At 44.1% G+C, this 26,001-nt stretch overlaps 1 protein-coding gene and 1 long non-coding RNA gene across 2 annotated transcripts in view; one reads left to right on the top strand and one right to left on the bottom strand.

Moving 5' to 3' along the window:
* Nucleotides 1-11,880, bottom strand: part of slc9a1a (solute carrier family 9 member A1a) — a 47,963-nt gene extending 36,083 nt beyond the window's left edge. The window contains exon 1 of the mRNA XM_021595261.3: nucleotides 10,696-11,880. Within this exon, the coding sequence (XP_021450936.1) occupies nucleotides 10,696-11,020 (325 nt within the window). The 5' untranslated portion in view covers nucleotides 11,021-11,880. The remainder of the gene's footprint in view (nucleotides 1-10,695) is intronic.
* Nucleotides 10,628-25,426, top strand: LOC149984540 (uncharacterized). The gene is made up of 2 exons (XR_016494619.1): nucleotides 10,628-10,992; nucleotides 24,320-25,426. It is a non-coding gene; the product is annotated as an uncharacterized LOC149984540 (long non-coding RNA).
* Nucleotides 25,427-26,001: the final 575 nt, after the last annotated feature.

Below are 26,001 nucleotides of genomic sequence, written 5' to 3'. Positions count from 1 at the left end.
AAAAAAATAAGAAATTGGCCGATTAATCGGTATCGGCTTTTTTTGGTCCTCAAAAAAATAAATAATCATAAATCGGTCGACTTCTATTCTTGATGCTCATAAAATTTCAGATGGACAATTCATTATTATTTTTCTTGCCAATGAGGTGCATGTCTTGGATTTTAGACGGATGTAAAATCAAGATCTTCTGTGGCAGAAGTCTATTGAGACAGTCTTTAGTGTTGTCACAATACAGAAATTTGACTTTGATACCCAATGCCATCACGATTCCAAAATTATACCACGGCAAAAAAAAGAAGCCGTATTAGCCATTCACAGAATGACTCTTAATCAAGACAGATAAAACGTAGCTACTGCTGTGTACAATTGTCGGGCATCTTTTGAGTTATATATCAATCAATTTGACTGCCATGTATGCATTAATGCAAGTACTCTCTGATTCACATTTTTTTTAAAGAAATGTTTTTTAAAACAATAAAATGTTTCACATTTTCAAACAGTCCATTTAGTAAGGCCCGCGTCCACATACCAGCTCTAGTGGTAGTACTGCTACTACCAGCAGTACTACACATGCACCTGTCGATGACACAAGTTGTTCTGCTTCCACGAACACATCCAATGCTAGCATCAGTAATTCTTCATTTGTTGTTAGCCCAGCTAGCATGGACACTGACAGTTGTGAATCTGATGCAGCCGAGGAGCTACTGCCCCCTTACCTGGGAAAGCACCGAACAACAGACCGGGACTTTGGACAATGGAAGGGGCACAAATATGATGAGAACTACATTTATTTGGGGTTCACTTATACTGGGAGTAGTGCCTTTCCTCAGCCACAGTGTGTTATATGTGCAAAAGTACTATCTCACAACTCGATGAAACCTTCACTCTTACACAGACATTTAGAAACAAAAAAATGCCAATTTGAAAAATAAGCCACAGAAGTTTTTTGAGTGAGAATTAAGATGACTTTTGAGGAGTAAGACATGTATAAAAGCAACAGATACCATTAATGAGAAGGGGCTAGAAGCGTCTTATATGGTGAGCTACCGAGTGGCTAGGACAGGCAAGCCCCATACTACTGTGGAGTACTTCATTCTTCCTGCTGTTGCGGATATGGCTGAGACAATTCTGGGGGAAAAGGCAAAAAACTATACAGACAATTCCTTCATCAAACAACACTGTTTCACGACCCATCAGTGACATGGCAGGAGATATTTTGAAACAATCACTGCTTCGCATACAAGCCAGTGCGTTACAGCTGGATGAGTCAGACGTGGCGGGCCTGGCACAGCTCCTGGTATATGTCCGTTATGTTTATGGGGGGTCAATTAAGGAAAACATCCTCTTCTGCAAACAGGAGAGGATATTTTTAAAGTACTGGACAGCTTTGTGACATCAAATGGACTTCGGTGGTCAAGATGTGTTGGTGTCTGTAGTAATGGCGCAAAAGCCATGACAGGGAGACATAGTGGAGTGGTAACGCGTGTGCAAGCAGTTGCTCCCGACGCGACTTGGGTACACTGCAGCATCCACCGAGAGGATCTTGCTGCCAAAGGAATGCCTGACAGCTTGAAAGACGTTTTGGACACCACAGTGAAAATGGTTAACTTTGTTAAAGCAAGGTCCCTGAACTCTCATGTATTTTCTGCACTATGCAATGATATGGGCAGCGACCATGTAACACTTTGACAACACATAGAAGTGTGCTGGTTATCAAGGGGCAAAGTTCTTTACTGACCATAATTCACTTGTCTGACTGCTTGCATGATGACGAGTTTCTCACACGACTGGCCTATCTGTGTGATGTTTCTCGCCTGAATGATCTGAATCTCGGCTTACAGGGACTCTCCGCAACTATAATCAATGTGAGGGACAAAATTGAGGCTATGATTAAGAAGTTGGAGCTCTTCTGTCTGTATTAACAAGGACAACACACAGGTCTTTCCATCATTGTATGATTTTTTTGGTGTGCAAATTAATTCAAGCTTACGGACAATGTAAAATGTGATATTGCGAAGCACCTGAGTTGGGTGCGCAATTATGCAGGTCCTTTCCCGAAACGGATGACACAAACAACTGGATTCGTAATCCTTTTCAAACTCTGCCTCCAGTCCACTTACCGATATCTGAACAAGAGCCACATCGAAATTGCAACAAGCGGCTCTGTGAAAATTGAATTTAATCAGAAGCTATTGCCAGATTTCTGGATTGGGCTGCGCTCAGAGTATCCTGCCTTGGCAAATCGCACTGTTAAGACACTGATGCCCCTTTCAACCACGTATCTATGTGAGAGTGGATTCTCGGCCCTCACTAGCATGAAAACTAAATACAGGCACAGAATGTGTGTGGAAAATGATTTAAGACCGAGACTCTTTCCAATACAACCCAACATTGCAGAGTTATGAGCATCCTTTCAAACACACCCTTCTCATTAACCTGTGGTGAGTTATTCACGATTTTTGATGAACAAATAAGGTTTTATATGTAAGATGGTTAAATAAAGAGCAACATTTTAGATTATTATTATTTGTGCCCTGGTCCTATAAGAGCTCTTTGTTACTTCCCACAAGCCGGGTTGTGACAAAAAACGAATTCTTATGTTTAATAAATGTATTGTATAGTGTGTGTGTTGGGCAGGCTTACAATGATGGCAAAAAACAACATTTGAGAGTGCGCTGACCCTGGTGCTGTAGGGGGTACGCAGCTGGAGGTTGAATGTTTGAAGGGGTACAGGACTATAAAACGTTTTGGAACCACTGCATTAATTAATCAATTATACAATGAATTTGACTTAGTTTTTACCAATTAACAACATAACAGTAATCATTCATTTGAATGGTAAATCTCTATTTATAAAATGGGTAAATCTATTGGATAGGCAGATTAATAGCAAAGGTGAATGCATTTTTACTTACATAGTACTAGGGTAGTGAATTGATGTTAGCTTCAGCTGTAACCTAGCAAGGAAAGTTAGCCTACAAAGCTAAATAGCTAGCAAGCTAACATTACCGTTATCTTCTTGTAAAGTGCTGTAGCTGTATACAGAGGTTGTTTTGCGAACAGTAATTAACGTTTTCAACATTTCATGTTGCATTATTCGAGTGTCTTAACTTGTGCAGCAGGAGTTGGGAGTGAACATGTTGCAGCCCAGACTCAGTGGTTCCTCAGGACAGGCTGGCTAGCAATTTCTGTATACCGTGCAACACTGGTGGGATCTTACGCAACACACCTCTTACTGGAAGTCCTATTTGAAGGAACTGGTTCAGAAATAGTTTGTGTCCTTTACACTTCTTATACTCAGTCCACATATTTCTGCACCAGAGGTTTGTTTTCATAATGATTTTTGGCAGGACTCTGATACTATGCAATGTTAACCATCAGTGAGAAATGTAATTGTTGCTCTGTCGACACATTCCAACTTCCGACTGTCACATCCATCCATCCAATGCTGCAACCAATTGATGAGATCAGTCTGAGAAGACACAAATCAATTAGAATTCTAATCTAAGCTCAACGGCAAACTAATTGATGTTTACAGATCTCCATCGAGGTTTAAGTTAGCGGTGCATTAGCATATTGCCCTCTGAAGATTAGTCATGCCTCAGTGACAAACTGTGAAGATAAATGTTCAATGTTGACATGTGAAGCCATCAGCATGTCCCCCACAAGGGTTCCCTTGTGTTCATGGTAAGGAGTGGCTCTATGGCCTAATCCATCAGATGAAGGTGGATCTCTTTCTTCCCCTATGCTATCGGTGACAGATTACAGTGAGCCACAGGGATGAGAAGAATGCAAAAGATAATGTCTGAGACAAAGACAAGACTAAAGCGTAGGCTATCCAACACTATTCACAGCAATAATTGTAGGTCTGTATCCCGAAGACGACAATGATGAACCCGATTCAATTAGGATATTTGTTCATATGGACAATCAACCTGTGAATACCCTGGTAATACATAGATTTTTTTTTAAAAACGTGACTAGTCTATGTCGATGGGATGTAAAAAGTTAAAGACCCAAATAAGCAAATAATGGGAAAACCTTTAAAGTCGTAACACTTTGGCAGGAAAGGGAAATGTCATTTTAGTTAATGATATAGGCTTACTTATTATCTCTCCCAGACTTCCACACAGTCATTAAATATTAGGTCTGAAGGCCACTGTGTCAAATAAGGCAAAGGTTGCATCTTCTGAATCCACTGTCACATTACTCAGCTATGGGCTAAAGACCACCTAAACGTTTCAGTGCTAGGCTTGCTTGCAGAGCCGAACGTGTCATCTTTTACACTTCGTACACTGGAGTCGTGTCCGGGTAATTAAGCTTTTAAATACTCGCGCCAGAAGCAGTGCTTAGACAAACGGATTATGTAGGCCAGGTTTCTCATTACAGCACTCATTTGGAAGGCATAAATCTCCTCATGTTTACGCAGAAAACCAACCTTGAGCAAACTGAGATAAAATGACAAACCTGGTATTTGAGCCCACTGGAGCCATGTATCCTATTAGCTCTACTTTCAGACCACTCCTTGTTCCTGACAACTCAAGGCGATTGTAACAAGGTGACTGGGTTTGATGTTGTAAAATTATTAGGCCTAATCTAATTATGGTTTCCAAAGGCAGGCCGCGGTTCCGGTAGTAATAGATTATACTGCTTCGTGACGTACAACATCTCCATATTGTTACAGTATGCCCAGCAGTTGTGCTGTCCGCCTCTCAGGCTTATCATCCATCTCAGTTGTATGTTTACTGTAGATAACGGCCTCTTAAATCTTCTGAAAGAGTGCCTTGATCTTTCAGTGAACCATTTGTGGTAGAAACAACATTTTACGAGAGATACAGGCTCCAAGTGTAAACTCGTGAAAAGAAACAAATAGGGCTGGACTTACAGGGCTGCCCGCTGGCCCGGGGAGGTTTTGGAAATCCTCCATGCCAGTCAATCTACGTCAATAGGCCAGTGAAAAATACATATAGTGCTAGGTCAAGGGGTCTGAATAATTTCCGAATGCACTGTATTTATGAATGTACGTACACACACACACACCAAAAGTTTGGACACACCTAGTCATTCAAGGGTTTTTCTTTAGTTTTTACTATTTTCTACATTGTAGAATAATAGTGAAGACATCAAAACTATGAAATCATGTACAGTAGTAACCAAAAGTGTTGAGATTCTTTCAAGTAGCCACCCTTGCCTCGATGACAGATTTGCACACTCCTGGCACTCTCAGCCAGCTTCATGAGGTAGTCACCTGGAATGCATTTCTATTTACAGGCGTGCTTTGTTAAAAATGTATTTGTGGAATTTCCTTCTTAGTGCATTTGAGCCAATAAGATGTGTTGTGACAAGGTAGGGGTGGTATACAGAGGACAGTCCTATTTGGTAAAAGACCAAGTCCATATTATGGCAAGAACAGCTCAAATAAGCAAAGAGAAACGACAGTAAATTATTACTTTAAGACATTAAGGTCAGTCAAACTCTGGAAATGTTTTATAACTTTTATAACTGTTTATAACGTTTCTTCAAGTGAAATCACAAAAACCATCAAGCTCTGATGATGAATCTGGCTCTCATGAGGACCACCACAGGAAAGGAAGACCCAGAGTTAACTCTGCTGCAGAGAATAAGTTCTTTAGAGTTACCAGACTCAGATTGCAGCCCAAATCAATGCTTGAGTTCAAGTAACAGACACATCATCATCAACTGTTCAGAGACTGTCAAATCAGGCTTTCATGGTTGAATTGCTGCAAAGAAACCACTACTAAAGGACACCAATAATAATAATAAAAAGAGACTTGTTTGGGCCAAGAAACACGAGTAATGAACATTAGACTGGTGGAAATCTGTCCTTCGGTCTGATATTTGGTTCCAACAGGCGTGTCTTTGTGAGATGCAGAGCAGGTGAACGGATGATCTCCGCATGTGTGGTTCCCACCGTGAAGCATGGAGGAGGTGTGATGGTGCGTCGCTGGTGACACGGTCTGTGATTTATTTAGATTTCAAAAAAAGGCACACAACCAGCATGGCTACCACAACATTCTGCAGCGATACACCATCCCATCTGGTTTGCACTGAGTGGGATGATCATTTGTTTTTTACAGGACAATGACCCAACATTCCTCCAGGCTGTGTAATGGCTATTTGACCAAGAAGAGTGATGGAGTGCTGCATCAGATGAGCTGGCCTCCACAATCACCTGACCTCAACCCAATTGAGACGATTTGGGATGAGTTGGACCGCAGCGTGAAGGAAAACAGGCAACAAGTGCTCAGCACGTGGGAACTCCAAGACCGTTGGGAAAGCATTCCGCATGAAGCTGGTTGAGAGAATGCCAAGAGTCTGCAAAGCTGTCATGGCAAAAGGTTGCTACTTTGAAGAATCTAAAATATGTTTTGATTTGTTTAACACTTTTTTGGTTTCATGATTCCGTGTGTCATTTCATAGTTTTGATGTCTTCACTATTACTCTAACTAAACTGTTAGTTTGTTATGTAGATTATTTACCAAACACGCGCCACACAAATTGCCTAGATTGAGCAGAATATCATCTGTCGGGCAGAAACAACGTGCAGCTCTCAAACAACTGGTGGTCACACGGAGTAGCCAACCGTGCCTTCAGAAAGTATACATTTATCCACAATTTGTTGTGTTATCGTCAGAATTTAAAATGGATTCAATTAAGATTGTGTCACTGGCCTAAACACCATACCCCATGTCGGTCGCCAGGTGTACGGTGTTTCCTCTGACACATTGGTGTGGCCGGCTTCCGGGTTAAGCGGGCATTGTGTCAAGAAGCAGCTTGGCTGGGTTGTGTTTTGGAGGACGCACGCTGTTGCCCTTCACCTCTCCCGCGTCTGTACAAGAGTTGCAGCGATGGGACAAGACTAACTACCAATTGGATACCACGAAATTGGGGAGAAGAAAGCGGTAAAATAATAATTAAAAAAATATATATAAAACGGCTTAAATCCATAGCAAGATTTAAATGGCTGTCAAGCAATGATCAACAACCAACTAGACGAGTTAACCATTTTTTTAAATAATAAAGATTGTACAATCCAGGTGTGCAAAGCTCTTAGAGACTTACCTAGAAAGACTCAAAGCTGTAATTGCTGCCAAAGCAGAATCTAACGTGTATTGACTCAGGGGTGTGAATACTTATGAAAAGGACATATTACATTTTCATTCAATTTGCAGATTTCAAAAAACATGGGTTTTCACTTTGCCATTATGGGGCATTGTATTTAATACATTTAGAATTCAGGCTGTAACAAAATGTGGAATAAGTCAAGGGGTATGAATACTTTCTGAAGGCATAGATTAGACAGATTAGATAGATTTTTTGAAAGACCTTGAAAGTGGTCTCCTGATGTCGTTTAAGCATCGTTGTGGACTTTCAATAATAGCCTTGAGGAAACTCTCGCTCTAAGTACGTGCCCTCAATGCGAGCTTAGTATCACCCGTGTATCAATACTGAATAGAGCCTGAAACATTCCTCTGCGACTCTTGCTGCAGTTGTCCCTCTGATTGACAGTCGGTGAAGAGCCACAGTAAAAGCTGAACAATGTATGACAGGACAAAACTAATATAGAAAACAACTCTGTGCCATGACTTGCATTAGATGGGGAAAGGAGAGATATTTTTGGCTTGTATATTGGGTCATTCAAGGTGAGCATGGTTGCCGCCAATCAATTGAATAGTTGACTAGGGCCAATTCTTTTTCCAAATTAATTGTCCATCAACAGTGTCCTTGGCTTTATTTATTGCAGTACAATTGTCTATGCAAATGTATTTACACAGTAGCATCAGCATGTCATTGTGTGACGTGAATGGATATATTGAGTCAAAAGGTGCATTGAAGGGCCTAACTATGCAATCTTATGTATTGTGCGTGTTGTAAGAGTGAGCCGAGCGGAAAAGAACTTAACACAGACGCTCTCCATCTATTTTTCTTCCATTTCCATTCAAAGCACCTCTGTTCCAGGTGGCAGTTGGTTTACCCCAGACAAATATTGACCACAGATTAGACCAACGGCCCAGAAGGTGGGTGAGTAGGACTCGGGCTCTCAGCAGAACAGAACAGGACACGGCCGCCTGCCATTTTAGTTTGAGCTGCCATGTTTGCATTACAAATGGAGGTGTGACAAACTTGAGTCGCCAGGCATATATCAGGGGTTATTGTACCTACCTGGTCACCGGTTGCCTAAACATACTGTCGGAGTAGACCTAACCAAGCTGCAAAGCCATGTAGGCCTACCAATGTAGTCCAGTCTGCAGCCTAATTCTTCAGATATAGGCCTTATCATATCAACCCTACAGCCTATATTTATTAGTGTTGTATAATACTACCGCCATGACCCTTCGGAGACGCAGGGTTCTACCTAGCATATAAATCATCTACTAGTTGAACTGAACGCCAAACTACTTGTGCTTTGATGCGTTACACATTAAAATGCGGAACAGGGTAATTTATAGCAGTGTGTTAGTAGCTTGTTAACACACATTCCCTCTGTTAATGGTTAGATATTAACTGGTGCTAACCGGTGCTCCCGCACATCGACTCTGTACCAGTACCCCCTGTAAATAACCTCGCTATTGTTATTTTACTGCTGCTCTTAATTATTACTTTAATTTGTTTTCTTTCTTTCTTTCTTTTTTTGTGTCTTTTTTTCTTAAAATGGCATTCTTGGTTAAGGGCTGGTAAGTAAGTATTTCACTATAAAAAGGTACAAACCGGTTGTATTCAGGGCATGTGACAGACAAAATTTGATTTGACAGCATTTACGAGAGACAAATATCTAGGCCAAGTCTAATACATCTCTTCCAATGTACAGTACAGATTGTTGAGGTAAAACCATAGGCTAGTCCTGAATGTGGGCCACAACTCACGTGAACAATACTTGTATTGAGGACTTGAATGTTAAGTGTAGCTAGGCCAATACATTGTTATCAGTCAATATGGCCTGTACTCCTCAGACCTATATCAGTGCTGACACACTTGCTAGAACGTTTAATAATCTGAGGATCTCTCTATCACCACACTCTCTGCTACAATAAATCATACTTATCCCAAGGCTATATTGACACATATGAAGAGCTATTGCTTAGGGGAATAAGGGATATTGATTGTAGGTCCTTCTTATCAAATGAAGGAAGTCTAGTCTTGGAGAAAAAGACCAGAGCAAGCAAAGCCAGTCTGACAGGGCAGCAAAATAACATTTAAATAGACAATGGATGCAGCTTTAGGCTTAAAAAAAAAGAGAGAGAATGCGATCTCTGAGCAGGACACGGGCAGGAACCTGGGGCTGAGCATTGCAGCTGCCACAGCAGATTATAAACACAGGGGTTTCAGCATAATCAGTGAAGGTCACTGCTGTTCCTGTTTGTTTCGCTCACGCTCACTCAATCTTTCACACCTGCCTCTCTCCTCCTTTCCCTGCTATCCTGCATTCTCCTTTCTACCCATTTCCCTGTCGTTCTGTCGCTCACCTCTACAATTTCCTCCCTATTCCTCTCCATCTTCTTTCTCCATCTAGACTGTCACCTTGCCTCATCCTCACTCCCTTCCTCCCTCCAAACCACTGCACCCAGCTGGGCGCTCTCCCAATCTTCCCCCAGGACAGTGGGCCTCCCCCCCTGGGTAAGTGGGACAGTCCCTCTCTGGCCTGGCCACAGGCTGGCACTCACCCAGGCTTAATATTATGTTGCGGAGAAAATGGCAGGCTGCTGGCTCTTAGTGAATGGCAGCAGGGGACGCAGCAGGGAACACTGCAGGGGCATGAGAGCACACCACATACAGGAAGAGGAGAAACAGAGAGAGGGAGGGAGAGGGAGATGAGAATGAGGGAGTGGGAGATGGGACGAGCACTGCATGAAGAGCAACAAACAAGTAAAGGAGGTGAGAAGTAGCAGTGCGAGATGAAATGATTGCAGTAAAGGAGAAAGACAGGGAGTGGCGAGGGGACCACAACCAGTGACAAGGAAAAGGGAAGAGGATAGAAGTTAGACTACACGTGAGTGCGTGTTTCCCATTGCCAAACATCCTGTGTCAACAAAACAGCTTTTTAACAGGAACAGTGGTCAAAGATGTCCCCTTGATGAGAACTTGCAATGATTTCAGTCTAGCCTATGCACAAAACTGCAACAAAAATGTGCTTAGTCACACATCACATTGTGTCAAGGAGCACTGATTGCGCCTTCCCACTTCAAAACATGACCTAAGCGTATGATCATCATTCCCGGGAAGATCACTTACTATGCAGAATACAGGAAAACAAGTCCAACCAGTACAAGAGTCACCTAAGACTAACAATGAGTATATCTGTGACATCTTTATGCAGAGTACAAGGGAATGTCACATTATGGACTACCCCTCCATAATCACCTATTGACTTCAATATGTAGTATTTTCCCATCTCACATGGCATAATCCCCTGCTAGGGAACAAACCATATATTCTTTAAACTTTAACATTTGATTGGGGTTCAAAGGGTATATACTCAAGAGTATCAGGAAAGACGTCATTTCTCTTGATAATGCTGAAATGAAATGGCAACCAATGGCATTCTTCAAACACCCTGCTCACGTCAAGGAACTGGTAAGAGAAATGGGTGCTTTACTTTTTCCTCTGTATAGGCTATGAGAATAAAACTCAAGCTGAACCTCAAAGCAAATAAACCAGCATGACAGTGCAACTCACCCAATTTCATTAATGAGGCCAGCAACACCCACAACGAGATCTCGAAAGGCACCTGTATGTGATGGTAATCTAGAGACAGGACGGGGAAGGCCTTTTTTGTGTACGTGTAGTTAGTCTGTTCGTGGCTGCCTGCTATCCCTCGGTGGTCGTCGCGGCGGTCGTGTCCTCCTCCAGTGTTGTCCTGAGCGCTGATGTCCGGTGAGCTGGCAGCTCCAAGCGTCAGTACGGTGCCCTCCAGAAAGATCAACATCACCAGCAGTAGGAGTCCCCGCTCCAGAAAACTTCTGGAGCCAGTGGGTGAGTGTAAAGCTACGCGAACAGACATGTTGCAATTCGTTTTAATAACTTAAAATAATTTAGGGGGGGAAGTGAGCTGGAAATCGTGTAGTTAGCGTGTAATGAACACACTTTCCGCATTAGCAACTGGTTTTCCAAAGGACCGACAACATATCCATGTTCGACAACTGGCTGGCTAGCTAGGCAACTTTAGTGAGATATTCGAGATGGATGCGGCAGTTCCAGGTTCTGTAGCAAGCTGGCTAACAACGTTCGCGAAAACAGGAACCGTCGAAGGTGCCTGAGCTAGCTATCCGTCCAGGCAACCGAGAGCTCAAGACACGGCTACGGCGCTGTGTTAGTTAGCAAGTTACACACCCTCTCCTAAATATCACAACTTTGAATTGAAAACTTGGTCAAAAATCTTGCTTCAGATACTGACCGCGTAGGTTAAATCTCTTCCGCGAAAGATGTCATTGCTCACCGCCGACCGGTAAAAAAAGATGCTGCTCATACAATTTCTGTTCCACCAGAAGATAAATATCGATAATGTCCGCGGTTACAGCTGACCGAAGTCCAATGTTGACCTTGAATGAAACGTTTAGAACTGTCACGTTGCAATTGTGTGGGGGGATCATAGATATTTGAACTGCATTCCATGCTTTCGCATCCGTGTATGCGCCGTACCCTGTCCCGACAAGACCTTACTTGAACTCAGTCAGTATGAGGAGCTGTGGCTCCAGCCATCACACCTTTTTCTAGCTCCAACAGTGGCTTCGAATGTTATCCCTCCGCAAGTGTACTCCTTGTAATGTGATGTTAGCGAGATAAATACAACCTTCAAAACGCACACCCTTTCGCGGAGGGAGGAGAATGGGGAGGGATCCCTTTTTTAATTTCGACCACAGTGACATCTATTGGAGAGGAGGTATTTGATACCTTATATCTTATATTCACGTATGGAAAAAACATACATTTCCTGTTGAAAAGTCAGACTAGGCCCAGTGGGTAGTCGCGCCCATCACATTCTGTCCCAGGAGGCTTCGAGGGCGTGAACTGCTATGGCTGATCTGCCTGGATTGCAGGGCAGAACAAAGCCATGGCTATCCTAGTATCTGGCATCTGTTGGAGCTGATTGCACCATAAACTATTTAACTAATTTAAGTCTTCAGTGTAGGCTAACTCAAATTGTACCTCTAAGATGAGAATATCTTGTAAATACATTAGTTGAAAAGATATCCAACTGGAATTTATATGTTTATGATTTTCAATTCAATATCAACATTTTGTTATGGAAATGGTGTGTGTTTTTGTGCGAGTCCAGCCAAACACATTTCACCATCCCTTCAATATCAAATGGGTGTTATATGGAAATGGGTGTGTTTTCTTGCGAGTACACCCAAAACATTTTGTCATCCATTTCGTAATTACAATAGGGCTGTACCTTGGGTGGTGACACTATGTCACGAATAGCATACTGTACACAACCTATTTTTGTTTGTTTACTTTGACTTTTAGTGTAGTCTGTCATTGTGTTTAGTTTCTCCCTGTGGCACTTTAACCCCCACAGCTTGCCAAATACAGTTGTACCATACCACTGAAGGTGTCTGGCTTGTAATTACTGTGGTGGGAAATATTATGGTCATTGAGAGCTGTTTGCACCTAAAAGAAAAATATGAACTGCTCACAACAATTAGTGTAATAAGACACATGAGGATGAGTAGATCGGATGCTGCTGCTGATGATCATTTTGGGTGTCATAAAGTATTTAAAGGAGGTGAAGGTAGTTGAACAAGTGCTTTTTTTATGAAGCACCTTGAAGCACACAGTGATCATTGTGGACATTCTTATTAATTTACAGTATTGTATATTGTACTGTAAAAGTTGTAATTAATCCAAGGGGATTAGGTAGTGCAGCCTCTGTCTGACCTGCCAGCACCTGTATGCAGTCTACCACAATAGCTGCATTAATAAGTTATGATGAATACCAATCACATGCCTGTGTTGCTGCACTTCATGCCTCTGGGGCTTAGGCACACACATTGGCATGGGGAAGTGTCCCTGCATGCACCCTTGCACTCTGTTCCTGCAATTCCATAAAATATTGAAGTGCAGCACGATAGTGAGACACACACACACAGAGGTTTGCTGTGCCTATTTTTAAAATACTTCTTCAAGTGATGTTGCACAATAGATTTTTCTAAATTGCTTGAGATAAAGAGTACGATAAAAGTCAGGTAATACACACATTTTCAGGCCAGGAGAAAGTTAATTGAAATTCATTTCCACCATTCAAAATCCATTTGTCTGTATATGAACAGTTGCATAAATGGCCCGGCTTACTTTTATGGGTCATTCCATTCGATTTCAATCACTTTTCGACTGCACCCCTTTTGATTTGAACAAAACATTCTATACATATTTTCCAATGGTAGAAGTGTTCAGAAAGTCACTTTTTGGACCTGAATGCCAAAACATTTAGGAGATAGATGTCCTCATAGTTGACCCATTTTGCATACCATACCATGAGACATCCATGTCTTCATCTCTGGAAAAGATAAATGATTGAGTTTGATATAACTGTATATTTCAAAGTTTACAAACAGGGTTGTCAAACTATTTGGTCATTTATTTATTTTTAAATCTATTTTCTTTCCATTTTTTTATCCTTAAATGTCAATTATCTAGACACAGCATGCTCTTGAATACAGGGTGTCATGTTTGGCTTATACATTTATTAAAATGGGAATACATTTGAAAATGCAACTTTCAAATGGTAGCACAAAGATGGTTGGAGGTCCACACATCAGAGAGTGTTGTTGACTTGAATGTGAATAACATGCATTTCCATTTAAGTCAAAATTTGTCGGTGGGTGGTCTGGCGGCCATCTTTGTGGTAGTAATTGGGAGTTAAACATTTTATTTAAATGTCAATGGTGTACCAGCTAAGTTGCATTGGTCTGAAGGGATATGTCCATTCTATTCATTGTATTTCTATGATTGAAATGACACCCACCCTGTATTCAAGAGTAAGCTGTGTCTCAACTAATGGCGAGCACAACACAAACACCTCAGATTATGTAAAATAGGGTCTAAAATATAACATGTGCGAGATAATTTTTTTTTACATTTACGTTAAATGTAAAGAAATAAATGATAAAATAGTTTGACAATCCTGTTTGTAAGCATGATATTACACTCCAGAGATGAAGACATCTCATGGTAGGGTGGGGTATGTAAAATGGGTCAACTTTGAGCATCTCCATCTCCTAAATGTTTTAGCGTTCAGGTTCAAAATGTAACTTTCTGACCACTTTGCCATGGGCAAATATGTATGGAAAGTTTTGATCAAATCAAAAGGGGTGCGGTCAAAAAGTGATTGAAATCAAATGGAATGACCCTTATGCAAGGCTCTTTAGTCATGGCATGATGCTCTCATTTGCATAGTTTGGAAAGTTCATTACGTTTGCCCTCATTTCAATCATGGAGAGCGAAGCCAACATTTTGGCAAGTCTGGTCTATATTTGTACACATAAATGTGTACATTTATTCTCTCCTCTCTATTGTGGCTAAGGTCATGGTGCCAGTGTTTGCTTCAAGGACTCAAATTGCTACAACATGACTCCAAACTACATCAAACACTTTGAGGAAATAAAAAGAGACATGTCGTTTTGGTCCGTGGATATGAACCAAATTACCCAGGACGCTTAAGTTAAACACATGTTTGGTTTGTCTTGTGTATTCTTTCAGCTTGGGTTGTGCAGATATGTACATTGTGTGTTTCAAAGGGAACATTAACCCAAAGGCCTCAGGGCTCAATTCTGAAATCTAATGTGCATTGGAAATAAGATAACCCCAAGACAAATATGATTGTTTGATGTCTTTTTGGATGAATTTTTGTACCTTTGAGCATTGTTTTACAACCCTAACTCAATAAACTAAATTTTTCTCACAAACATCACATGATTCTTTTAGAAACCAAATGACTCCAAAATTGCAAAGAACTTCACTAAAAGAACGCATTCCCTTCCATTTTCAGGTTACCAAAACCAAAGACAGTATAGCATGAAGCCTTTTTGGGGTCACATGATAGCTTTAAAGAGTATATTTTTTGCCTGTCTCTTCATGGAGTTAACAGGTCACCATGTCTTCTCCTCCAACCACATCATGTGGAACAAAACAAGCCAATTACACCCAGGCAGCATTTCAACCTGCAGATGGGGACTGGGTGTGATTTCTAGCATGTTCCAATGGAAGAAAAACAGGTGGGACAGACCATATGATTCAGACCCAAAGACTTAAATATACATCATATCATTGTATCTGACCCATTATGGCGTCTGTGAGAGGAGGGCAGCGCTATTGAGGCCATCTTCATTATGAAGTAGTCAATTTTCTTCTACTACTTCTATGAGTTAGCAAACAAACTGAAAGGGTGCGTACTGCCATCCGGAGTGTGTTGTTTGAACAGGTATAAATCCCAGGTTGGCGATTAACTGCTCACAAGTATAATTCATTGGCTTATTCCTCCTGGTGACCTAGATGGAATTGTGTGATCCTTCCTTAACCCATAGGAAAACCCACCCAGTTGACTACTTCAAAATGGTGAATGGCACTACCAGCTCACACACTTCGACACAAACAAATAAATGCACACTGTACTCACACAAATAGCCTATGCCCTAAGCCTACGTCATTGAAAACAGGTCAGCAACTAAAAAATGATAATAATCGTAACCTTGAGTAGACAGTGCGCTGTTTTGTAAAGCCTGATGAAATAATAACAACAATACTGTATTCATTGTGTTGCCTGCTTTATTTACCCCACTTGGCCCGGGCCGTTGTGAGATCATGCTTAGATACCATCTACCGTCTAAGCACAAATGTGAATTTGACTGGGCTACGTCAACAGACCTTTTCATTAGAGGCAAGCCACAAGATCCCTGGCAAACTGCTAGCCTGGTAAAACCAGACTGAACGCTGTGCTCAAGTTAAACAATGGTGAGCGTAGCATTCAAACTGGTTTAACCAGGCTAGCAGACTGGTACCGTCTCATCCTATCCACAACATGCAGCCTAGTAATCATGACCCCCTCAGTGTTCAATTTGAAAAACAAATGCTGTCATGTCATGCCACGTTGTCATTGTCTCCTGATGTAAGCACTGTGCTCACTGACAAGCCCTGACAACATGTCTAAAAGAATGTCAGCATGAAACGAAAATAGACTGTGGAGATAACAATGTTGGTTTGTCGAGATGCTCAAACAACAGTCTACACTTCAGTGCGTTTCAGAGTAATGTATCCCAAGTTCCGTTTCAGTTGCATTTTCACTTAGTCTCCCATTGACGTCAATGCCTGACTAAGGGAACATTTTGGAGGTTCGAATTGTCTCTTAGGAGTCCGAGTTGTTCTTCCAATGTAGAATACATTTCCTCATGAACCTATTATATCTGTTCAGTTATATAACCATTAATACCAAGTCATATAATTTCCCATTAAAGTTCACAGGGATTGTTCTCAGAGAGTAAGAGACGCCTCCTGGTATTTTTACCACAGAGCATAGTTAATGTATACTGAACAGACATATAAACACAACATGTAAAGTGTTGGTCCCATGTTTTCATGAGATTAAATCAAATATGCCAGACATTTTCCATATGCACAAAAAGCTTATTTCCCTCAAATTTTGTGCACAAATTTGGTTAAATCCCTGTTAGTGAGCATTTCTCCTTTGCCAAGATAACCCATCCACCTGATAGGTGCGGCATATCAAGAAGCTGATTAAACAGCATGAAGTCTTCCGACTAACTTGGAAAGACAGTACCGTGCAGTATCGAAGAGCCCTCATTGCTGCTCGATCATCCTATTTTTCCAACTTAATTGAGGAGAATAAAAACAATCCAAATTTGATTTTTAATACTGTCGCAAAGCTAACTAAAAAGAAGCATTCCCCAAGAGAGGATGGCTTTCACTTCAGCAGTGATAAATTCTTGTTCTTTGACGAAAATATCATGATCGTTAGAAAGCAAATTATGGACTCCTCTTTAAATCTGCATTTTTCTCCAAAGCTCAGTTGTCCTGAGTCTGCACAACACTGCCAGGACCTAGGATCAAAGGAGACACTCAAGTTATTTTTATCCTATATCTCTTGACACATTCATGAAAATAGTAATGGCCTTTAAACCTTCAAGCTGCATACTGGACCCTATTCCAACTAAACTACTGAAGTAGCTGCTTCCTGTGCTTGGCCCTCCTATGTTGAATATAAAAATGGCTCTCTATCCACCGGATGTGTACCAAACTCACTAAAAGTGGCAGTAATAAAGCCTCTCTTGAAAAAGCCAAACCTTGACCCAGAAAATATGAAAAACTATTGGCCTATATCGAATCTCCCATTCCTCTCAAAATGTTTTGAAAAAGCTGTTGCACAGCAACTCACTGCCTTCCTGAATACAAACAATGTATATGAAATGCTTCAGTCTAGTTTTAGACCCCATCTTAGCACTGAGACTGCACTCGTGAAGGTGGTAAATGACCTTTTAATGGCGTCAGACCGAGGCTCTGCATCTGTCCTCGTGCTCCTAGACCTTAGTGCTGCTTTTGACACCGTCGATCGCCACATTCTTTTGGAGAGATTGGAAACCCAAATTGATCTACACGGACAAGTTCTGGCCTGGTTTAGATCTTATCTGTCAGAAAGATATCAGTTTGTCTCTGTGGATGGTGTGTCCTCTGACAAATCAACTGTGAGTTTCGGTGTTTCTCATGGTTCCATTTTAGGACCACTATTGTTTTCACTATATATTTTACCTCTTGGTGATATCATTCGGAAACATAATGTTAACTTTCACTGCTACTGTATGCGGAAAACACACAGCTGTACATTTCGATGAAACATGGTGAAGTCCCAAAATTGCCCTCCCTGGAAGCCTGTATTTCAGACATAAGGAAGTGGATGGTGGCAAATGTTTTACTTTTAAACTCGGACAAAACATAGATGCTAGTTCTGGTCCCAAGAAGCAAAGAGATCTTCTGTTGGATCTGACAATTAATCTTGGTGGTTGTACAGTTGTCTCAAATAAAACTCTGAAGGACCTCAGCATTACTCTGGACCCTGTGTCATGTATTGTCATGTTGTGTCTTGTTCCTGTTCTTTCTCTTCACCCTGTCTCCCTCTGCTGGTCGTATTAGGTTACCTTTTCTTCCCCTCTTTCCCCCAGCTGTTCCTTGTCTTCTCTAACTACCTCGTTCACCCCTTTTCCCACCTGTTCCCTTTTTCCCTCTGATTAGGTCTCTATATCTCTCTCTGTTCCTGCTCCTGTCTTTGTCGGATTCTCGTTTGTGTTACTCATGCCTGAACCAGACTATCGTCGTGTTTGCTGCAACCTTGTCCTGTCCTGTCGGAATCTGCCTGTTCATCTAACCTTGTCCTGTCCTGTCGGAATCTGCCTGTCCATCTGAGCCTACATGTGTTTCGTCATTAAAGAAACTCTGTTTTGTTAATTCGCTTTTGGGTCCTCATTCACGCACCCCTGACAGAAGAATCCGACCAAGAATGGACCCAGCGACTTCGGATCCTCTCCACTCAGCCGTCGAGATCCAGGGAGCGATGCTAGGCAGACACGAGCAGGAATTGTCTGCTGCTCGACATGCCGTTGAGACCCTGGCCGCCCAAGTCTCCAACCTCACAGAACAGGTTCACCATCTCCGCCTCGATCCACCGGCCACTTCCAGGGCTTTCGAATCTCCGGAGCCCAGAATCAATAACCCGCCGTGTTACTCTGGGGAGCCCACTGAATGCCGCTCGTTCCTCACCCAGTGTGATATTGTGTTTTCTCTCCAGCCCAACACTTACTCCAGGAGCACTGCTCGTATCGCCTACGTCATATCTCTCCTTACTGGACGGGCTCGTGAGTGGGGCACGGCAATCTGGGAGGCAAGGGCTGAGTGTACTAACCAGTATCAGGACTTTAAGGAGGAGATGATACGGGGTTTTGATCGATCTGTTTTTGGGGAGGAAGCTTCCAGGGTCCTGTCTTCCCTATGTCAAGGTAATCGATCCATAACAGACTACTCTATTGAGTTTCGCACTCTTGCTGCCTCCAGTGACTGGAACGAGCCGGCTTTGCTCGCTCGTTTTCTGGAGGGTCTCCGCGCGGAGGTAAAGGATGAGATTCTCTCCCGGGAGGTTCCTTCCAGTGTGGATTCCTTGATTGAACTCGCTATTCGCATAGAGCGACGGGTTGATCTTCGTCACCGAGCTCGTGGAAAGGAGCTCGCGTTCTCCGTTGCCCCCCTCTCCGCATCACTACCATCTTCCTCTGCCGGCTCGGGTGCTGAGCCTATGCAGCTGGGAGGTATCCGCATCTCGACTAAAGAGAGGGAACGGAGAATCACCAACCGCCTCTGTCTCTATTGCGGTTCCGCTGGTCATTTTGTCACTTCATGTCCAGTAAAAGCCAGAGCTCATCAGTAAGCGGAGGGCTACTGGTGAGCGCTACTACTCCTGTCTCTCCTTCAAGATCCTGCACTACCTTGTCGGTCCATCTACGCTGGACCGGTTCGTCAGCTTCCTGCAGTGCCTTGATAGACTCTGGGGCGGAGGGCTGTTTTATGGACGAGACCTGGGCTCGGGAACATGACATTCCTCTCAGACAGTTAAGGGAGCCCACGGCCTTGTTCGCTTTGGATGGTAGTCCTCTCCCCAGGATTCAGCGTGAGACGCTACCTTTAACCCTCACTGTCTCTGGTAATCATAGTGAAACCATTTCTTTTTTGATTTTTCGTTCACCTTTTACACCTGCTGTTTTGGGCCATCCCTGGCTAGTTTGTCATAATCCTTCTATTAATTGGTCTAGTAATTCTATCCTCTCCTGGAACGTCTCTTGTCATGTGAAATGTTTAATGTCTGCTATCCCTCCTGTTTCCTCTGTCTCTTCTTCACAGGAGGAGCCTGGTGATTTGACAGGGGTGCCGGAGGAATATCACGATCTGCGCACGGTGTTCAGTCGGTCCAGGGCCACCTCTCTTCCTCCACACCGGTCGTATGATTGTAGTATTGATCTCCTTCCGGGAACCACTCCCCCCCGGGGTAGACTATACTCTCTGTCGGCTCCCGAACGTAAGGCTCTCGAAGATTATTTGTCTGTAGCTCTTGACGCCGGTACCATAGTCCCCTCCTCCTCTCCCGCCGGAGCGGGGTTTTTTTTTGTCAAGAAGAGGGACGGGTCCCTGCGTCCCTGCATAGATTATCGAGGGCTGAATGACATAACAGTGAAGAATTGTTATCCGCTTCCTCTTATGTCTTCAGCCTTCGAGATCCTGCAGGGAGCCAGGTTTTTCACTAAGTTGGACCTTCGTAACGCTTACCATCTCGTGCGCATCAGGGAGGGGGACGAGTGGAAGACGGCATTTAACACTCCGTTAGGGCACTTTGAATACCGGGTTCTTCCTTTCGGCCTCGCTAACGCTCCAGCTGTCTTTCAGGCATTAGTCCATGACGTCCTGAGAGACATGCTGAACATCTTTGTTTTCGTTTACCTTGACGATATCCTGATTTTTTTCACCGTCACTCCAGATTCATGTTCAGCACGTTCGACGTGTCCTCCAGCGCCTTTTAGAGAATTGTCTTTTTGTGAAGGCTGAGAAGTGCACTTTTCATGCCTCCTCCGTCACATTTCTCGGTTCTGTTATTTCCGCTGAAGGCATTAAGATGGATCCCGCTAAGGTCCAAGCTGTCATTGATTGGCCCGTCCCTAAGTCACGCGTCGAGCTGCAGCGCTTTCTCGGCTTCGCGAACTTCTATCGTCGTTTCAGCCGTAATTTCGGTCAGGTGGCAGCTCCTCTCACAGCCCTTACTTCTGTCAAGACGTGCTTTAAGTGGTCCGTTTCCGCCCAGGGAGCTTTCGATCTCCTCAAGAATCGTTTTACTTCCGCACCTATCCTTGTTACACCTGACGTCTCTAGACAGTTCGTTGTCGAGGTTGACGCGTCAGAGGTGGGCGTGGGAGCCATTCTTTCTCAGCGCTCCCTCTCTGACGACAAGGTCCACCCTTGCGCGTATTTTTCTCATCGCCTGTCGCCGTCGGAACGTAACTATGATGTGGGAAACCGCGAACTGCTCGCCATCCGCTTAGCCCTAGGCGAATGGCGACAGTGGTTGGAGGGGGCGACCGTTCCTTTTGTCGTTTGGACTGACCATAGGAACCTTGAGTACATCCGTTCTGCCAAACGACTTAATGCGCGTCAGGCTCGTTGGGCGCTGTTTTTCGCTCGTTTCGAGTTCGTGATTTCTTATCGTCCGGGCTCTAAGAACACCAAGCCTGATGCTTTATCTCGTCTCTTCAGTTCTTCAGTAGCCTCCACTGACCCCGAGGGGATTCTCCCTGAGGGGCGTGTTGTCGGGTTGACTGTCTGGGGAATTGAGAGGCAGGTAAAGCAAGCACTCACTCACACTCCGTCGCCGCGCGCTTGTCCTAGGAACCTTCTTTTCGTTCCCGTTCCTACTCGTCTGGCCGTTCTTCAGTGGGCTCACTCTGCCAAGTTAGCCGGCCACCCTGGCGTTCGGGGTACGCTTGCTTCCATTCGCCAGCGTTTTTGGTGGCCCACCCGGGAGCATGACACGCGTCGTTTCGTGGCTGCTTGTTCGGTCTGCGCGCAGACTAAGTCCGGTAACTCCCCTCCTGCCGGCCGTCTCAGGCCGCTTCCCATTCCCTCTCGACCGTGGTCTCACATCGCCTTAGATTTTATCACCGGACTGCCTTCGTCAGCGGGGAAGACTGTTATTCTTACGGTTGTCGATAGGTTCTCTAAGGCGGCTCATTTTATTCCCCTTGCTAAGCTTCCGTCTGCTAAAGAGACGGCACAAATCATCATCGAGAATGTTTTCAGAATTCATGGCCTTCCGTCAGACGTCGTTTCGGACAGGGGTCCGCAATTCACGTCTCAATTTTGGAGGGAGTTTTGCCGTTTGATTGGGGCTTCCGTCAGTCTCTCTTCCGGCTTTCACCCCCAGTCTAACGGTCAAGCAGAACGGGCCAATCAGACTATTGGTCGCATCTTACGCAGTCTTTCTTTTCGTAACCCTGCGTCTTGGTCAGAACAGCTCCCCTGGGCAGAATACGCCCACAACTCGCTTCCTTCGTCTGCGACCGGGCTATCTCCTTTTCAGAGTAGCCTCGGGTACCAGCCTCCGCTGTTCTCGTCTCAGTTCGCCGAGTCCAGCGTCCCCTCCGCTCAGGCTTTTGTCCAACGTTGCGAGCGCACCTGGAAGAGGGTCAGGTCTGCACTTTGCCGTTATAGGGGGCAGACTGTGAGAGCCGCTAATAAGCGTAGAACTAAGAGTCCTAGATATTGTCGCGGTCAGAGAGTTTGGCTCTCCACTCAGAACCTTCCCCTTAAGACAGCTTCTCGCAAGCTGACCCCGCGGTTCATTGGTCCGTTCCGTATTTCTCAGATCATTAATCCTGTCGCAGTGCGACTTCTTCTTCCGCGATATCTTCGTCGCGTCCACCCGGTCTTCCATGTCTCCTGTGTTAAGCCCGTTCTTCGCGCTCCCGCTCGTCTTCCCCCCCCCCCCCCCCAACCTTGTCGAGGGCGCACCTATCTACAGGGTCCGTAAGATTTTGGACATGCGTCCTCGGGGCCGTGGTCATCAGTACCTAGTGGATTGGGAGGGGTACGGTCCTGAGGAAAGGAGTTGGGTTCCCTCTCGGGACGTGCTGGACCGTTCGCTGATCGATGATTTCCTCCGTTGCCGCCAGGTTTCCTCCTCGAGTGCGCCAGGAGGCGCTCGGTGAGTGGGGGGGTACTGTCATGTATTGTCATGTTGTGTCTTGTTCCTGTTCTTTCTCTTCACCCTGTCTCCCTCTGCTGGTCGTATTAGGTTACCTTTTCTTCCCCTCTTTCCCCCAGCTGTTCCTTGTCTTCTCTAACTACCTCGTTCACCCCTTTTCCCACCTGTTCCCTTTTTCCCTCTGATTAGGTCTCTATATCTCTCTCTGTTCCTGCTCCTGTCTTTGTCGGATTCTCGTTTGTGTTACTCATGCCTGAACCAGACTATCGTCGTGTTTGCTGCAACCTTGTCCTGTCCTGTCGGAATCTGCCTGTTCATCTAACCTTGTCCTGTCCTGTCGGAATCTGCCTGTCCATCTGAGCCTACATGTGTTTCGTCATTAAAGAAACTCTGTTTTGTTAATTCGCTTTTGGGTCCTCATTCACGCACCCCTGACACCCTGATCTATCTTTTGACGAACATATCAAGACTATTTCAAGGACAGCTTTTTCCATCTTTGTAACATTGCAAAAATCTGAAACTTTCTATCCAAAAATTATGCGGAAAGTTCATCCATGCTTTTGTCACTTCTAGATTAGACTACTGCAATGGTCTACTTCCCGGCTACATGGATAAAGCACTAAATAAACTTCAGTTAGTGCAAAACTCGGCTGCTAGAATCTTGACTAGAACCAAAAAAATGTGATCATATTACTCCAGTGCTAGCCTCTCTACACTGGCTTCCTGATAAGGCAAGGGCTGATTTCAAGGTTTTACTGCTAACCTACAAAGCATTACATGGGCTTGCTTCTACCTGTCTCTCCGATTTGGTCCTGCCGTACATACCTACACTTACGCTACGGTTACAAGACGCAGGCCTCCTTACTGTCCCTAGAATTTCTAAACAAACAGCTGGAAGCAGGGCTTTCTCCTATAGAGCTTTATTTTTATGGAATGGTCTGTTTATCCATGTGAGAGATGCAAACTCGGTCTCGACCTTTAAGTCTTTATTGAAAACTCATCTCTTCAGTAGGTCCTATGATTGAGTGTAGTCTGGCCCAGGGGTGTGAAGGTGAATGGAAAGGCACTGGAGCGACGAACCGCCCTTGCTGTCTCTGCCTGGCCGGTTCCCCCCTCTCCACCGGGGTTCTCTGCCTCTAACCCTATTATTGGGGCTGAGTCACTGGCTTATTGGTGCTCTTCCATGCCGTCCCTCAACCCACTCAACTCACTTGAGTGGGTTGAGTCACTGACATGATCTTCCTGTCCAGGTTTGGCACCCCCCTCGTGTTTGTGCCGTGATGTAGATCTTTCTGGGCTATACTCGGCTTTGTCTCAGGGTAGTAAGTTGGTTATTTCCTGCCTGGTTGGCCCTGTCCGGGGTATCGTCGGACAGGGCCACAGTGTCTCCCGATCCCTCCTGTCTCAGCCTCCAGAATTTATACTGCAATAGTTTATGTGTCGGGGCTAGGGTCAGTCTGTTATATCTGGAGTATTTATCCTGTCTTATCCAGTGTCCTGTGAGAATTTAAGTATGCTCCCTCTAATTCTCTCTCTCTTTCTCTCTTCTCTCAGAGGACCTGAGCCCTAGGACCATGCCTCGGGACTACTTGGCCTGATGATTCCATGCTGTCCCCAGTCCACCTGGTCGTGCTGCTGCTCCAGTTTCAACTGTTCTGCCTGCGGCTATGGAACCCTGACCTGTTCACAGGACTTGCTACCTTGTCCCAGACCTGCTGTTTTACGACTCTCTCTACCGCACCTGCTGTCTCGATCTCTGAATGATCAGCTATAAAAAGCCAACTGACATTTACTCCTGAGGTGCTGACCTGTTGCACCTTCTACAAACACTGTGATTTTTATTATTTGACCCTGCTGGTCATCTATGAATATTTGAACATCGTGACCATGTACTGTTATAATCTCCACCCGGCACAGCCAGAAGAGCCTGGTTCCTCCGGCCTTTCTAGGGAGTTTTTTCTAGCCACTGTGCTTCTACGTCTGCATTGCTTGCTGTTTGGGGTTTTAGGCTGGGTTTCTGTTTAGCACTTTGTGACATCAGCTGATGTAAAAAGGGCTTTATAAATACATTTGATTGATTGATCATTACTCAGGTGCTGAAGTGCTGGGAACAATGAACGCCACTCTAAAATGTACAGTTTTGCCACAACACAATGCCGCAGATGTCTCAGCTTTTGAGGGAGTGTGCAATTGGTATGCTGACTGCAGTAATGTCCACCAGAGCTGTTGCCAGAGAATCTCTAATCTCTAATTCTCTAACATAAGCCGCCTCCAATGTCATTTTAGAGAATTTGGCAGTACATCCAACCGGCCTCACAACCGCAAACCACATGTAACCACGGCAGCCAAGGACCTCCACATCTGGCTTCTTCACCTGCGGGATCGTCTGAGACCAGCCACCCGGACAGCTGATGAAACTGAAGAGTATTTCTGTTTGTAATAAAGCCCTTTGTGGTGAAAAACTCATTCTGATTGGCTGGGCCTATTCTCCCAGTTAGTGGAACTGGCTCCCAAGTGGGTGGACCTATGCCCTCCCAGGCCCACCCATGGTTGCACCCCTGCCCAGTCATGTGAAATCCATAGATTAGGGCCTAATTAATTTATTTCAGGTGACTGATTTCCTTATATGAACTGAAACTCAGTAAAATCTTTGAAATTGTTGCATGTTGCATTTATATTTTTGTTCAGTATACATATACAATAGGGCTTATTATATGTTGGGGTGGCAGGTAGCCTAGCGGTTAGAGCAGGTAGCCTAGTGGTTAGAGCAGTTAGCCTAGCGGTTAGAGCAGTTAGCCTAGCGGTTAGAGCAGGTAGCCTAGCGGTTAGAGCAGTTAGCCTAGCGGTTAGAGTGTTGGGCCAGTAACTGAAAGTTTGCTTGATCGAATCCTTGAGCTGACAAGGTAAAAATCTTTCGTTCTGCTCCTGAAAAAGACAGTTCATCCACTGTTCCTAGGCCATCATTGTAAATAAGAATTTGTTCTTAACTGACTTGCCTAGTTAAATAAAGGTTAAATAAACAAATGTAATGTTGGCTCAGGGCCAGCAGCTAAGCTACTGCATTAGAGTTGCATAGTAATATGTTAGGTTAGTATTAGCACTAAGGTGTATGTGGACTGATCATTGTCTATCAATGAAGCACAAATTGGGACAGCTTGGAGAAATTTCTGTATGTTGTTATGCCCACCTTTTTCCTTTCACTGAAACCAATGAATGTCAATTGATCTCCTTGTTCT

This window comes from Oncorhynchus mykiss, chromosome 3 (genome assembly GCF_057628025.1).
Source record: "Oncorhynchus mykiss isolate SJ-2025 chromosome 3, ASM5762802v1, whole genome shotgun sequence".
In the NCBI taxonomy this organism is placed as follows: domain Eukaryota; kingdom Metazoa; phylum Chordata; class Actinopteri; order Salmoniformes; family Salmonidae; genus Oncorhynchus; species Oncorhynchus mykiss.
Note: the sequence above shows the minus strand (reverse complement) of the source record. Positions and strands in the feature narration are given on the sequence as shown.